The 14,449-nt window shown below is 39.4% G+C and overlaps 1 protein-coding gene across 1 annotated transcript in view; it reads right to left on the reverse strand.

Annotated features, from left to right (window-relative positions):
* yjefn3 (YjeF N-terminal domain containing 3) overlaps positions 1-14,206 on the reverse strand; it is a 57,669-nt gene extending 43,463 nt beyond the window's left edge. The window contains exons 1-2 of the mRNA XM_034080481.2: positions 14,065-14,206; positions 10,195-10,280 (exon numbers count right to left, since the gene is read on the reverse strand). Coding sequence (XP_033936372.2) covers positions 10,195-10,280; positions 14,065-14,094 — 116 coding nt within the window. The 5' untranslated portion in view covers positions 14,095-14,206. The remainder of the gene's footprint in view (positions 1-10,194; positions 10,281-14,064) is intronic.
* Positions 14,207-14,449: the final 243 nt, after the last annotated feature.

The raw sequence follows: 14,449 nt of genomic DNA on the forward strand, positions 1-14,449 counted from the left end.
AAGATTATTATCATCTGATAATTAAGAAGTGTGTTACATTTGAAATGGCAGAAAGTCTTGTTGCAATTTCCAGATAATAAAAGAGGTCCCTTGAGTTTCTCTGGTAATTATCAATAGTAGCAGTTAAGTGAATACTGTTCAAACAATACCTGTGTTTGTGTTTTATATTGATTTCTCTGTGTTATCCTTTCATAAATGTGAGGACTAAAATGGCTATAAACATTCTGGGCTGGTTGGAAGTAAACAGGGTTGTATTGCTCTGTGGGGGAGGTGTAGGTATGCAGGACAGGGGGCTAGGTATATGAGAGTATATTCTGCTTAAAGATCTCTAAAATGTCATGTTTCAGGGAAGTCTACATATCTTGAATAGTATATGTGTTGGTTTAATTACTTTGTATTAATAATAAGCAGTCTGTGTAACCAGAAGTTGGAGATATGAGAGATGAAATCTTTGTGTTATCTTTGTGAGCAAGGAAATATCCTTTAAGACACAACTGAGGTCTCTGGAATGTGGGGGGATGTGTGTGTGGAGGCTGAGTTAACTCCACCCCTTCCTGTGTGTGTTGGTATGAAAGCCTGTTCATCTTTTTGTTCGCCCTCTCTTCTCGCGCTGCCCAGACCGGAGGGTCGAAGCAGCACGTGAACAAGGGCAGGAGTAGGCATATTCCTTACATTACGGATATGATATGGTTTTATATGGTATGGTAATGTATTATATTGTATTGCATTATTACCTTTTATAATTAAAACAGATTATTGTTTAACCCTCGTCCTGGTTGTTTTGAGTGTTCTTTCTTTTAAAGCAAACTCATAGAATCTGCGCGGAGAAGTCAAACCTTCTCCTTCAAATCTCAAACAAGTTGCGAGAGATGTACACTAGCAGGAAACAGGGTTAAAAAATGCACAACCAGGGTAAATCAAGCCAAGGCTAGCATGACGGCAAACTAATCTGCGCTACCGCTAACTAGCTTGTGTGCTGCCTGCTAACCACTACTGGTTCTCCCTAATGTTACAATGTTATTTAATAGACAACACTGATTTGGGTAATAATGTAGTTTTGTAAGAGTTAACGTTTGTTTTTTTGTTTCTTTTAATGTTACACTTTGAACAACATGTATAACCTGTGCAATTATTCAATTTAGGATTAGGATGATCACTTATTGAACATTTCGGGCAATAATCTGTTTTTCTGTATTTATGTCTGATACTGTACTAATACAGCACTGTTTACATTGCAACACATTAATATAACTTTATATCATTTCCCCAGACTTATTCATGATGGATATATATAACATTATATATTTGGATGGATGCTTGCAATAATTATTGAATTTTATTCTCTAATAAGAAGCATTGAAGCATCTGACAATGCATTACTTGAATCATAATTAAAAGTGAGGTGAGGTATTGAGCCATACATAAATGGGTGATTAACAAGTTTAACTGTGTTTGTCCATTACGATTTAATTTATTTTCCAATGACAGCTGTGTTTCAGGTTTCTTCACGTGTACCTTCTCCAGAATGAATACAAAGGCTGAAATCTGGCAGATGTCAGAACACTGTGTGCTGATGGATGATTGGTGGCAACATGGGCTTAAGATCAATCAATCAATCAATCAATCAATGTTTATTCATATAGCCCAATATCACAAATGTTACATTTGTCTCAGTGGTCTTCACAGTGTGTACAGAATATCAGTATGACAATACGACACCCTCTGTCCTTTGATCCTCACATCGTACAAGGAAAAACTTCCGGAGAAAACCCACAGTTTAAAGGGGAACATGGGAGAAACCTCGGGGAGAGCAACAGAGGAGGGATCCCTCTCCCAGGACGGACAGACGTGCAATAGATGCCGTGTGTACATTGAAAAGATAATACATTTACAACATAGGTAGTCCAAATGTTTGGAAATGCATGTGTGTATAATAGGAAGATGAATCCACGAGGATATCCATCCAGGACCGATGATCCAGGACCACAGCCACGACTCGCGATCCAGGGCTCGCGATCCAGGACACAGGACCGCAGGATCATCCATGACTCCGGATCCCGGCGTATATAGACACCAAAAAGAAAGACATTTGGGGAAGCTGGGTTAATCGGAACATGAGAGTACACAGGTATAGACAGAGAGAAGGAAGAAGTAAGATGTCCCCTGACAAACTAAGCCTATATCAGCAAAACTAGGGGCTGAATCTAATCAGCCCTAACTATAAGCTTTATCAAAAAGGAAGGTCTTAAGCGCACTCTTAAAAACGGATAGGGTGTCTGCCGCCCGAACACAAACTGGAAGCTGATTCCACAAATGTGGAGCTTGATAAGAAAAGGCTCTGGCTCCCATTGTACTTTTAGAGATTCTAGGAACAACCAACAACCCTGCATTCTTGGAACGCAATGCCCTAGTAGGACAGTAGGGTATAATGAGTTCTTTAAGTTAAGATGGCGCCTGCCCATTAAGGGCTTTGTAGGCGAGAAGAAGAATTTTAAATGCTATCCTGTGTTCTATAGGGAGCCAGTGTAAGGCAGCCAGAACAGGAGTAATGTGGTCCCTTTTCCTAACTCTGGTTAGTACACGAGCCGCAGCATTTTGAATCAGCTGAAGCGACTTGACTGACTTCTTGGTACTCCCTGATAATAAGGAGTTACAATAATCCAGCCTTGAAGTAACAAATGCATGGACTAGTTTCTCCGCATCGTTTTGAGGCAAGATATGCCTGATTTTTGCAGTGTTACGTAGATGGAAGTAGGCGGTCCTTGAAATTGATTTTATGTGAGCGTTAAAGGATAAATCCTGATCAAATATAACACCAAGATTCCTTACAGTCTCCAAGATAGATGGAGAAACTCTCAATGTAAAGTCTACTCATTATTTATTTCAAGGACTGAAGGAAAGAGATTGTCACCTTGGAAATATCCGATGATTTAAGATGCTGGAACCTCAGGATATGTATCAGTGCTTTCTGATGGATTATTCCTGCATGCTAAAGCCTCTAATGATTGGGCACACATGCACACCGCTTAGCCAGGCTTCACAAATAAGAAATCTAATCGACAATTATAAAAGTCAATTCCTCATATCTCACACTGAAATCAATAACACAATACAAGACAGAGCTCATGCTGGGTATACGGCACTAATTCGTTTTTTCCAGACAATGAGAACTAAGATGTTATACTAATGAGCTGCACAATAAATCTGTCCAGCTGCTCAAAATATTGTTTTACCTGTAGCCTGTGTTGGGGACTCTGGTAGGATCTGAATTTCTGGAGGATTTGAAGAAATGTCAGTGGAGCCAGCTCAAGTGTTCTTGTTGAAACTGGCCCTTATTATTGTATTTGGGAACAGAACAGGTTGACAGAGGCAGCAATCATAATAAAAAAAAATTCAAACCCATACCACCTAAATCATCTGCAAATATATAAACCCCCAATAATCCCTCTTTCTTCCCTTCAGGCTCTCATGCCTGTCAGATTTCTATATCCAAAAAACAAAATGGCGATGTATTCTTAGACAACATTAGACAAACATATATGCTTTAAAGCTCATGGATTTTCTCACAAGTCAGAACCTTTTTATGGGTAGAATATCTGAAGCTGACATTTACTTTTATTAACTTATTTAATGTAATGTAGAAAGACTATTTATTCAAAAATAATGATATTATCTTGGAATAAAATGTCTATCGAAGACTTCAAGCAAACCTCATCTTGAGGCAATCCACAGAGATAATAATCAATTTGGAGAAATAACTGATTCACAGACAGGTCAATGAGCAATTGTTAAATAAATATTCCATCGGATTATTTCGGCTTTCCCAAAAGATATATATTGTTTACTTTGTCAACAGTGTCTGAAGTGCAATTGGTGAACATGTAACCAACCAAGGTAATGAAAGTGTGTAACTATGACTGTAACCTTTAAATGTCATAAATGAATTACAGAAGGAAAATACTAATTCAAAATAAAAGTCAGGTGAAAATGTTACTTTGACAAACCTTGTGTTTTCACTCGTTTCCTTCACTGTAGTTAATTAAGGCACAATGTGGACCTGCCAAATGAAATAATAGTCTTTCTCTAATTATAGCCTCGTGCTCTGTTTCACTGTGACAAAATGAAAGCCTGTCTCATTACTTTTATACCTCAGAACACCTTTCAAATGGCATACAAAAGGCCTTAAACAATGGGTACATTATGACTTTTATATTGAAAAACATGTTTGACTGCCTTCCAGCCATTGCTTACCTTCTATTCTATTCTATTCCTTACCCTTTTATTTAGTTTTTTTTTAATGATTTCAAATAAGCCGAGAGGTGCCCTGCAGGCAATAAAATGAGAGCATTTCAACAGATGCTAAGTTGAGAGCATTCAGCTGCCTCCAAAGAGACAACACTGCTCACTTCAATCCTGTCAAATCAATCGTACACACATTGATGCATAAACACAGAAATACAGGCACCCTTAACATTCACACATCAATTCGTAATTTGGGTAAGTCTCGATTACAGTTTCTGCTAAATCGTGATAGTAAAGGTAGAATATTAGAAGAGCTCGGTTTCTATTAGAAGATGTATTCTACTAAGCAGCTCTCGACTATAACCACCTCTCATTTATGTTTGTAAAATAGTAGCAGGAGATCGAGAACATGAGTATGAGGGATTTCTTTTGAAGGTCAGTTTTTCTCAAAGACACATTGTGCTCCTACTTATTTAGTAAAAAGACATAAAGAATTACACCACGGCCTAAAGTTAATCACAGTCTCTTTCTCATGTTATGTCATCTTTATATATGTGTTTATGTAAAGCTTGTATAGCTGTGAAGGAGGCAAGAAACTGATAAGGGTCCAGCTTTCAAATCAGAGTTTCAATGGACTTATTCCACATTCAAATAACACACACACTTAGAAACTCACAACATCCTCGAAGTGTGAAGGTCAGCTCACATAATAGCGGTTAAATAATGGACATAAATTGACCCTAAATAGTGCCAATTTCTCACTCTCTCTCTCTATTTTCTCTCCCCTTCTTGCAGTTTGCCAGAGCCAACCCAGGACAAAGAGAAGCTGACCAAACTGTTTCAAGTGATTGACCTTTTCACTCTTTTCCAACCAACTTGCGCTAGAGCAAGATTATATTTTGTATGAATGTGTAATTTTTGTGAATCAATGTCCCCTAATATCCCCACAAGTTCCGTGGAATTCTTTAAATGCTAAATATTAAGTAGATTGCCATAACATTTTCTTAAATGTGTCATCAATTCCAATCCTGCTAATTAATAGTGACTCCATGACTTTATAATACAATACAACTTTATTTATAAAGCACTTTAAACCTCCAGACCAAAGTGCTGTACAGGCAAATAGATAAAACAAAGCATACAAAAAAGTACCACAGCTCAGCTCACACACCATAAAACAAGTACAAGTAAGAACAAAAAACAATTTAAATGCAAAAAAGCAACACTCTGAAAGATGTTGAAACACCAAATGTTAAAACGCTAAGGAGAAGAGGTGGGTTTTAAGAAGACTTTAACTTAAGCAAGACCATGATCACATAATTGATTAAAATGTCTCACCTTTAGATGGAAATGTAGACATGTGATGGATATAAGAATACAATTAAAATGTTCCTTCAAAACTAATTCATATCATCCTCAGCTGAAGCTTATTGCTGTTGATGTTATCGCATGCTAATGTTAGCATTAAGCTCAAAGCTGTGCCAAAGTACGCTTCAAACAGCAACATGTGTAAAGACTACAATGTGGCTCTGAGGATAAAGTTAATTCTGGCAATTTGTTATTGTCAGTTGTTGGTGGGAACATGCAGTGCTAACTTTAGCATTTAGCCTAAAACAGCTGCTAACATGGCTAACACTCTTGGTATCACCAGATAATTGTGTTAGCTGTAAACCATAAAAAAGCAATGTTCCAACTCTTACCTCAAGCTAGGTAATACAAAGTAACTCAATTACCTTAAATTAATGGATTTATACCTGTCTCTTTCTACTTTAATGTTGTTAGTTTACACTTTACAGATATGTATTGCTACTTATGAAGCAAAGATGGGAAATAGAATACTTCCTGTAGATCTAATTACTAATTGTATACCATCAGTCCTCATTTTGCTTTGCCCTCCCTCTCATCCACATGCTCTTATTTTAAACATGTGAGGCGTAGATGTAACACTTTTATAGGCCTAGCTATCTGACTTTAACAGTAGAAGACAATTATGTCTAAACAGTGCACTGATATCATCTCTCCCCTCCCATCTCCCTCTATGCCTCTCCGTCTCTCAACCTCAATCATTTCATTTGGCCTATATATAGAGCTGTCACACAGACAATTGGAACTACCATGGGATTTGTGGCAGGAAGCTGAAAAGAGGGAAGCAAGCCAAATGAATAACAATAAGCCTGAAATGCATCATTGCCATGGTAGGAGAAATGAAGCCAAAGCAGGTCAAGTTCGACAGCTGCACTCACTGGCAGCAGCTCAGATAGACAGGTATAGGCAGACCAGTTAATAGAGAAAGGACAAAAATATCTCAGGCTGTTCTAACAATTCTCTGAGCGACTGGCCCCAGGCCTCAGGTGTGCTGAGTGAAAAGGTCCAAAGAGTCAGAACATTCATATCAAACAACATGAGAAAGATACAGAAGGAGAGAAGTGTTGCATTCAAGTTTAACTCAACGTGTTTGCGGTAAAGGGGCCCTGTTCCCTGTGTTCATTTTCAGGTTCATATTTGCCTTTTGCTCCTCTACTGTGACAAGCTTACATGCTTCAATGTTCAAAAAGCTCTTTATTTTTCTCATCCTGCCTGTGCTGCAGCAGCTCTTTTCACCCTCCGTCTGAATCCAGAGCCCAGTCTGCTCTGATTGGTTAGCTGGCCGGCTCTGTTGTGATAGGTCAACTGCTTGGAGATAACACACCCCTTAGCCACGGCAAAATGTTTTGGAGTGCTAGCCAATTGGAGCGTGAGTGTTATATATAATATTGATGTCATTATGTTCAGGAAGTAAACAAAGGAGTCTATTCAAGGCGTTTCAGTCAGGGAGGGGGGGGGGGGAGTATGTGGGAGAGAATCTCCCTCTTGAGGGAACTTTGGTATTTTAGCCTTCGCAGACCACGAAAACCTATAACACACTACAGGAAAGGAAAACCCCATAAAGCCTCAATAGGACCCCTTGAATTTACACAAATGGGACGTGTTTTGATGCCGTTTTCTTTTTAGGAAGTGCAGCAAGAAAATTGAGTCCAGTTAATAATCTCAAGGCTGATTAAAAAAATGAAATCCTTTTGTAATACATTTCTTAAGTTCTCTGGCGTGCTGATTGGAGAACATTATTTGCTGTTATTTGCCTGTTAAGGGTTGCCTAGACACAACAGAACAACTAGTGATGTGGTCAGAGCACTGACCTTTTAGAAATAGAGGTGAAACCATTTTATTCGGCACAAAAATCATGCACAAAAGCCAAACACTTGCTCTCTAGAAGCCATATGAACTTTCACAGCTGAAGCCAGGGACTGTGCCAGGTGTGGATTAACTTTGCATTTTTAAGAATTGTGAAACATATCCATGTCAGTTTGGCTAATCTGGTACTGTGGAGAAACAGCAGTGAGGGAAGTCAGCTGTGCTTGGAATTATTTTTGATCTTTCTAGTTACACAACCATTATCGCACTAAAACAGCAGGGTTGTCTCATATCGGGATTGTCATTAATTAACTTAGTGAGTTTCCGCTTGCCCCTGGCAAATCCATTTCTTAAAACTTCTATATAATTATATCAGATCATTAAGCAGCTTTATCACAAAGATGAATCTGGGCTAATGGATGCATGCTTTTTGCATAGAGCTTAGAGATCTAGAAAGTAATTATCTTCATCTAATTTTAGTTGGTTTCAAAATCAGCTCCAAGCTTTTGCTTAAACAGGTTGCTATAACAACTGGGTGTCGTGTATTTTTTGGCAATAACCATGGCAAATATCATCATCATTTTATAATTGATTATGAACAGCAGGTTGGTTTAAAAGTGAATAAATGAGGCGCATGGAGGACCTATAAGTGCATACATGTTTACATGCCTGGACATAGAACCTGATGGTAATAGAAGCTGTATAATTAGATTCCATTAGAGGTAGAATATGGGGGTTTTAATTGACTGTCTTAATTGACTGCCAGCATGCAAAAAACAAGCTGGAGAGATCTGAGAGATTTGAAAACTGAGACAGAGCCTCTTGGGTAATAGTTAATCAGCCTCAGCTCCTCAGACGTAAACACTTGGAGGAGAGTGCAAAGAGCATAATCACATACATTATAGAGGGGGTAAAAATAAGCTCCACGAATAGATGTAATGTGTAGGTGCATGCATTGATTAAGGTGGCTGTATTGTGCAATCATCCTTTGAAATGCACTGAGGAAAGAATGACTGCTGAGTGACAACACATTCATAATAGATTGACCAAAGACAAAAACAGCAAGGCCACTCATCACTCAGGCTTTCACACTCCAATCGTTTACATGTCATTTGTTAGACGCCTGTCATAATAAGATAATTCAACAACTTTTTTTGTATTTAAAGATTGTGACAATGTCTTTCGCAGCTTGGATGTTTGTGAATGTGTGTGCTTCTAGTGTGTCTTTACAGGCGTTATACCCCAAGTGCTGCACAGAAATAAACACAGATTAAAGATGGACAAAATAAGTGAAAAAGTCATTGATTCAGCATCTCACTTGTAAATGAGAGCATCTTATTGTAAATCTAAAAAAGTAACAAATGCTGCAAGGCCAGAACCTTATTCCAGGCTTTGTTCTCTTGTGAAAATCTGGCAAGCACATTGCATTAATAATGCAACACAATTGCTGATGTTGCCTTCAGTCAAGAGCATGTCCATACAGACCCTGTTATCAATGGCTAACACAAAAGACGCATTGGCTTTGTTTGTTTTTTCAGGTGAACCTTTTAATAATGCTTTTTCTTAGGGAGGATGGCCTCGTCATTACATCACATGTCATTTGTTAGACGCTTTTATCCAAAGCGACTTACATACATGCAGTACTGTGGACAATCCCCACAGGAGCAATTTGGGGTGAAGTGTCTTGCCCAGGGACACAACGACATGCTGACTGCTGTGGGACTCAAACTTGCTACCCTCTGATTCGAAGTCCAGCACACTATCCACTGAGCCACAGCCTAGTCTTTCATTAAATGCATTTCTTGTGTGACAGGTTGGATCATGAGGACAAAGGGCTGTGTACTAATTGTGCATTTTATGATCACGGACTGATATTTGAATTTTTAAGTGGATCCAAATTGATAAATCAATATGCATGTGCAGTTTGTGCGTGAGTATGTGTGTATGTATGTATGTAAAAGGTGGGTAAACAACCTGCATATTACTATACAAATGTCAGGAAATACCAGCACATAGATGCCAAGCACATTAGAAGTGGTGCTTTGTTCCTGAAATTCTCCTCCTCTCCGTCACTCTGAGAGTAACAGTGGTGCTACAGAGGCAGCCAGGGGCGAACCACAATAACCTCGATTGCATAACTGATTACACCTCTCATCCATTAAAACAATTCTGAATCATAAAATGAGTGGCATAGCTGGTAATATGTATGATAATGCCACATCGAACATAACCTCCCTAATTCAATAAGAGCTTATATTTATAAGTTAATGTGAGGCTTCAGTGGAGTGGAAAAGAGCAATGAAGGAAATTCAACACTCCCGAAGCAGAGCAGGAGTTTCTCAGTGCGTACCAAGGTATTCCTGCTGGCACCACCAGCACCAGCATCGTTATCATTATCATCATCAGCATCATCATCATCATCACTGGTATTGATGTGGCATTTGCAAAGCAGGTCAACTTAAATAATTGATATCTCTTATTACTTCCTCTACTCTGTGTGTTCCTTTTAAAGGCTTTCTCTGATTCAAACAGACTGCCATATGAATACACACTAGGTCTCATGTAAAGACTTTTCTCCTGGGTCTCACAAGGGGATTTCTCCTCTGTAATTCTGCACGCCACTCTCCATCTGGAATTGTTTTCAGACACTGTGCATTGATTTAAGAGCCATCCTGTGAATTGGTGTGAGTGTGAAATAAACAGAATTGAAGAGCAGACAGAGAAATAACAGAGAAGAAGAAAAAGAGCAAAACATCATGAGAGAAAAGAACAGGTGCCTACCTGAGGTAACGCAGTGCTATTGTTCCAGACCCTGCCTCAGCTGAGCTTTGGTTCATCTTGTCCATCTGATTTCTCCCAGTACGACTCTGCAGATATGAGAAAGGATGAGCTATGCCGATCCAAACAGAACACTTCCGTCCCTTCTCTCTGACTCTAAATCAATCAGCACACTGTCTCCCTCTCAGCCCGGGGAATAGACTGAGAATGTAAATGGGCTTCCTCGCTCTGTATCTCTCTGTGATTGGCTCAGAAGCTGGAAGGTAATTACTGGCTGATACTCGCACTCTGAATATTGCCTCTATATATCTGCCTCTCCTCTCGTTCTTTCCTCACTCTGGCCCCAGCTCATTCTCTAATAAAACCAGCTGGCTCTCTGTGTATCAGCTGTGCTCACTGGGAGCCAATTAAGAATCAGAAGGCACGGTGCTCGCCGGCTGATTGGCTCAGGCTGCCTCGATCATAGCTGTTCAGTCATCCAGAGTGCAACCTACCCCACTGCCATCCCTCAAATTCACACAAACACACACACACACACACATTTACTCCTCGGTGGAAAAATGATCCCTTGATGTAGAATCTCGAGCATGCATCATAGTGGGGAAACACCTTTCATATGGTGTTGGGAGCTAAATGAGGTCCAATAGTAAAACTGAGATGGTAACACTAAAGAATGTGAGTGGGTACACAGAAGCACTTTGTTGCTACAGCACAAATGATGGGTGATAAACAGAATAGCAATGACCTGAAAAGGACTTTGAAGCATGCAGATGGATCAAATGGATTTATGGCAGCTGATGAAAACATGGAAGGAGATATATAATATCATTAAAACGTAAATGCACGGTACAACAAACATGCAAATGGGAGGATTTGTACAGTCGTATCACGGGGACAACCGTGGCTGCCAAGGAATGAAGCTCATAAGTGGGTCGCTGTGAAAAACAATAGCTCACTTTCTTCTCCTTTTCTCTCTCTCCCTCCCTCCAGACTTAACGGCCTTTCCTTACAGCTCAACTGACAGAGTTAAGTCTGTGGTCTTGTATAACAGTTAAGCGTGCAAGTCTTTGTTTTCATGTCACATTACACAAATGTACCTCTTAGGAAGATTACATTCATGTAAGGACAATTGAAGACTAAAGGCTGAATGAAAAGTTGGAGTACTTGGCCATCTAGGGGTAATACATTGTTATTGCAGTTTAAAGCGAGAGCCAAAAAAGGGCTGCAGAACGTGGTAAACATTTTGACAGATGAAAGCAATATACAGAATTTTGTTTCTATATTCAACTTTATAATGACATCCAGGCTTGACATAAATGTTAAATCCACTACATCTACAATATGTTCCCTTGCCTTACCTAGCTTCCCATTTGAAATATTAACAGTTTCTGTAATTGTTTCCCCTGTTCATACTTCCTGTTAGGAGATCTCTCCGAAAAGCAAATCAATGCATACTAAATCACAGATTATTATTTTTGGAAATGTGCATATGGTTGAGTAAAGGGGAGTATTATTTTAAGGGTGTCCTATCATGCAAAATGCACTTTTTGATGTATTTTATACATAAATATGCCAGGGAACTCACAAAGTGTCAGAAAACAAAACCCTCTCTTTTTTCCTCCGTACCCACATCTCTAAAAACGGGGGTACAACGGAGCTGCTCCAGATTTGCATGCGATATGACGTAATATCGGAAATGTGGACTCCCGGCCCTATCACAAACATCCGTAATGAGCTACCTCCGTGCTTTACCACAGCATCTGGCACTATATCGGATAGGGCTACCATGTTCAATTGTTTTAATGAGCATTTTGTGTCCTGTGGCTCTCTGTTTCATTCTGTTTCTAATTCTGCTTCTGTGAACACCACAGTCGGTGACTCAGAACAATGTGGTCTGGAAAACCCTTTCAGTTTGACTCCTTTTACTGTTGATGTTGTTCGTGAAGTCTTAACCAAGCTAGATCCTAAAAAGCCGGCTGGTCCGGACAACGTAGAACCTTTCTTTTTAAAGACAGCTGCAGATTTTATTGCTCCACCTCTTACTACTCTTTTTAACCTCTCCCTCAGCACGAACACAATTCCAAAAGTATGGAAGTCAGCTTATGTCCTGCCACTACTAAAAGGAGGGGAGGCCACCTTATTAAACAATTATAGACCCATCTCTAAATTGTCAGTTCTGGCTAAGGTTCTTGAACAAGGTGAGTGAACAAGTAAAGGAGTTTTTATGTACAAATGACATCCTGTCTAAACATCAGTCAGGCTTCAGAAAGCAACACAGCACCATCACTGCCACAATGAAAGTGGTAAATGATATTAAGAGTATTTTAGATAATAAGCAGAGTTGTGCAGCTCTATTTGTTGACCTATCCAAAGCTTTTGATACGTCAATCATCGCATTTTGAAGCAGAGGCTGGTCAGTATTGGCATATCCAGCCATGCAGTGGGGTGGTTTGTGAACTACCTCTCTGAAAGGTCCCAATGTGTTCAGTTTGATTGGCTGTCTTCTGAGTGGTTAAACATCACTAATGGTGTACCACAAGGTTCAGTTTTAGGTCCGCTATTATTCTCTATCTATATTAATAGTTTAGATGAAAATGTCGAAGGAGCAACCTTACATTTTTATGCGGACGATACCGTTATGTACTGTGCAGGTCCCTCGATTAACGAGGCTGTTGTTAAATTACAGGCTGTTTTTAACATTATTCAGGCTCAGCTCTCTGAACTAAAGCTTCTTTTAAATGTGGATAAAACCAAGGTAATGCTCTTTTCTAAAGCTAAAGCTAAAAATACACCGGAGACTGCTTTGTATATTGTAACTACGCAAGGAATACAACTTGAAGTGGTTACCTATTACAAATACTTGGGTATCTGGCTTGATGACTGTCTCACTTTTAAATTGCATGTAAATAACCTGCTTAAAAAGCTGAGGGTTAAGCTAGGTTTCTTTTACAGAAACAAGTCCTGTTTCTCGCTTGAGGCCAGGAAAAGGCTAGTCACTGTGACCTTTTTACCTGTGCTGGACTATGGTGATTTGTTATATATGAATGCACCTGCCAATTACCTGAGCAAGTTAGATGCTGCGTATCACAGTGCACTGAGATTTTTTGACAAATTGTAAAGCACTTACGCATCACTGTAGCCTGTGTATACCAAGGCGGTTTTGCCATCACTTACTGTACGGAGGCTCAGTCACTGGTACTTTTTCATTTACAAAGCCATGTTGGATAAACTACCATCTTATATCTGCTCCCTGATCTCTCGGCGAATTGAAAGTACTTATTGCCTGAGATCGCATGCTGTGGTTTTATTAAATGTGCCAAGTGCTAGGACTGTTGCAGGTCACCCTTGAAAAAGAGATCTTTTGATCTCAAGGGGCTTTCACCTGGTTAAATAAAGGCTACAAACTGTCTTAGGGAAGAAAGCTTTTAGATGTGCAGCTCCACTAACATGGAACGGTCTTCAAAAAGAATGGAAAATTACCAAGCTAGTACCACTACATGTTTTTAAAGCTCGGTTGGATGCTACAAAATCAGATGCTGTTGGTACCTGTACATGTGGTTAAATATGTAAATTGTAATCCCTGTACATTTTGCTGTATGATGTCCTTCTGTTGTTCTGTTGTTTATGTTTTTATGTCTTCTTGTGGAACCTACTGCTGCAGGTCTCCCTTGAAAAAGAGATCTTTGATCTCAATGGGATTTTACCTGGATAAATAAAGGTTTTGAATTGAATTGTTATCAGAAACAATGCGCAACATGTTTTGGACGTAATATGGTCTTTGTTTACATTAGCAAGCATGCTAACACTCAGAGCTAACCTGTACTGGAGAGAGTATGTGTAAAAAAGCAGGGAATAAAAAAAAAAGGAACTCACCTTGTAGTAAACCCGCAAGAGAATAAGCATTTGAGCTCCATACTGTTTCAGAAATAATCCTTGAAGTGGTTTGGAACATGATATGGCTATTAATCACAGGAGCATTTAGCTGCATCGGAGCAGAGCAGACAGCCTTCTCTCACAGAACTCACACGTGCCTGGTGCTCAAAAGGGGGCGGGGCCAGCAGGCCTGAAATAGAGGGATATGAGGGATGTGTAAAATCAAATGCATGATCTGTTGGGTGTTTTGAGCAAAACACATCTTAGATATGTTTTTTATATATCTGATACCCATAATGTATGCCTAAAAATAGCATAATATGAGATCTTTAAAGATCCATTAGGATTTTTGAGGTTTTCCCTTTCCTGTAGCGCAGTGGCGGAC

The sequence above is a fragment of the Pseudochaenichthys georgianus genome, chromosome 4 (genome assembly GCF_902827115.2).
Source record: "Pseudochaenichthys georgianus chromosome 4, fPseGeo1.2, whole genome shotgun sequence".
In the NCBI taxonomy this organism is placed as follows: Eukaryota; Metazoa; Chordata; class Actinopteri; order Perciformes; family Channichthyidae; genus Pseudochaenichthys; species Pseudochaenichthys georgianus.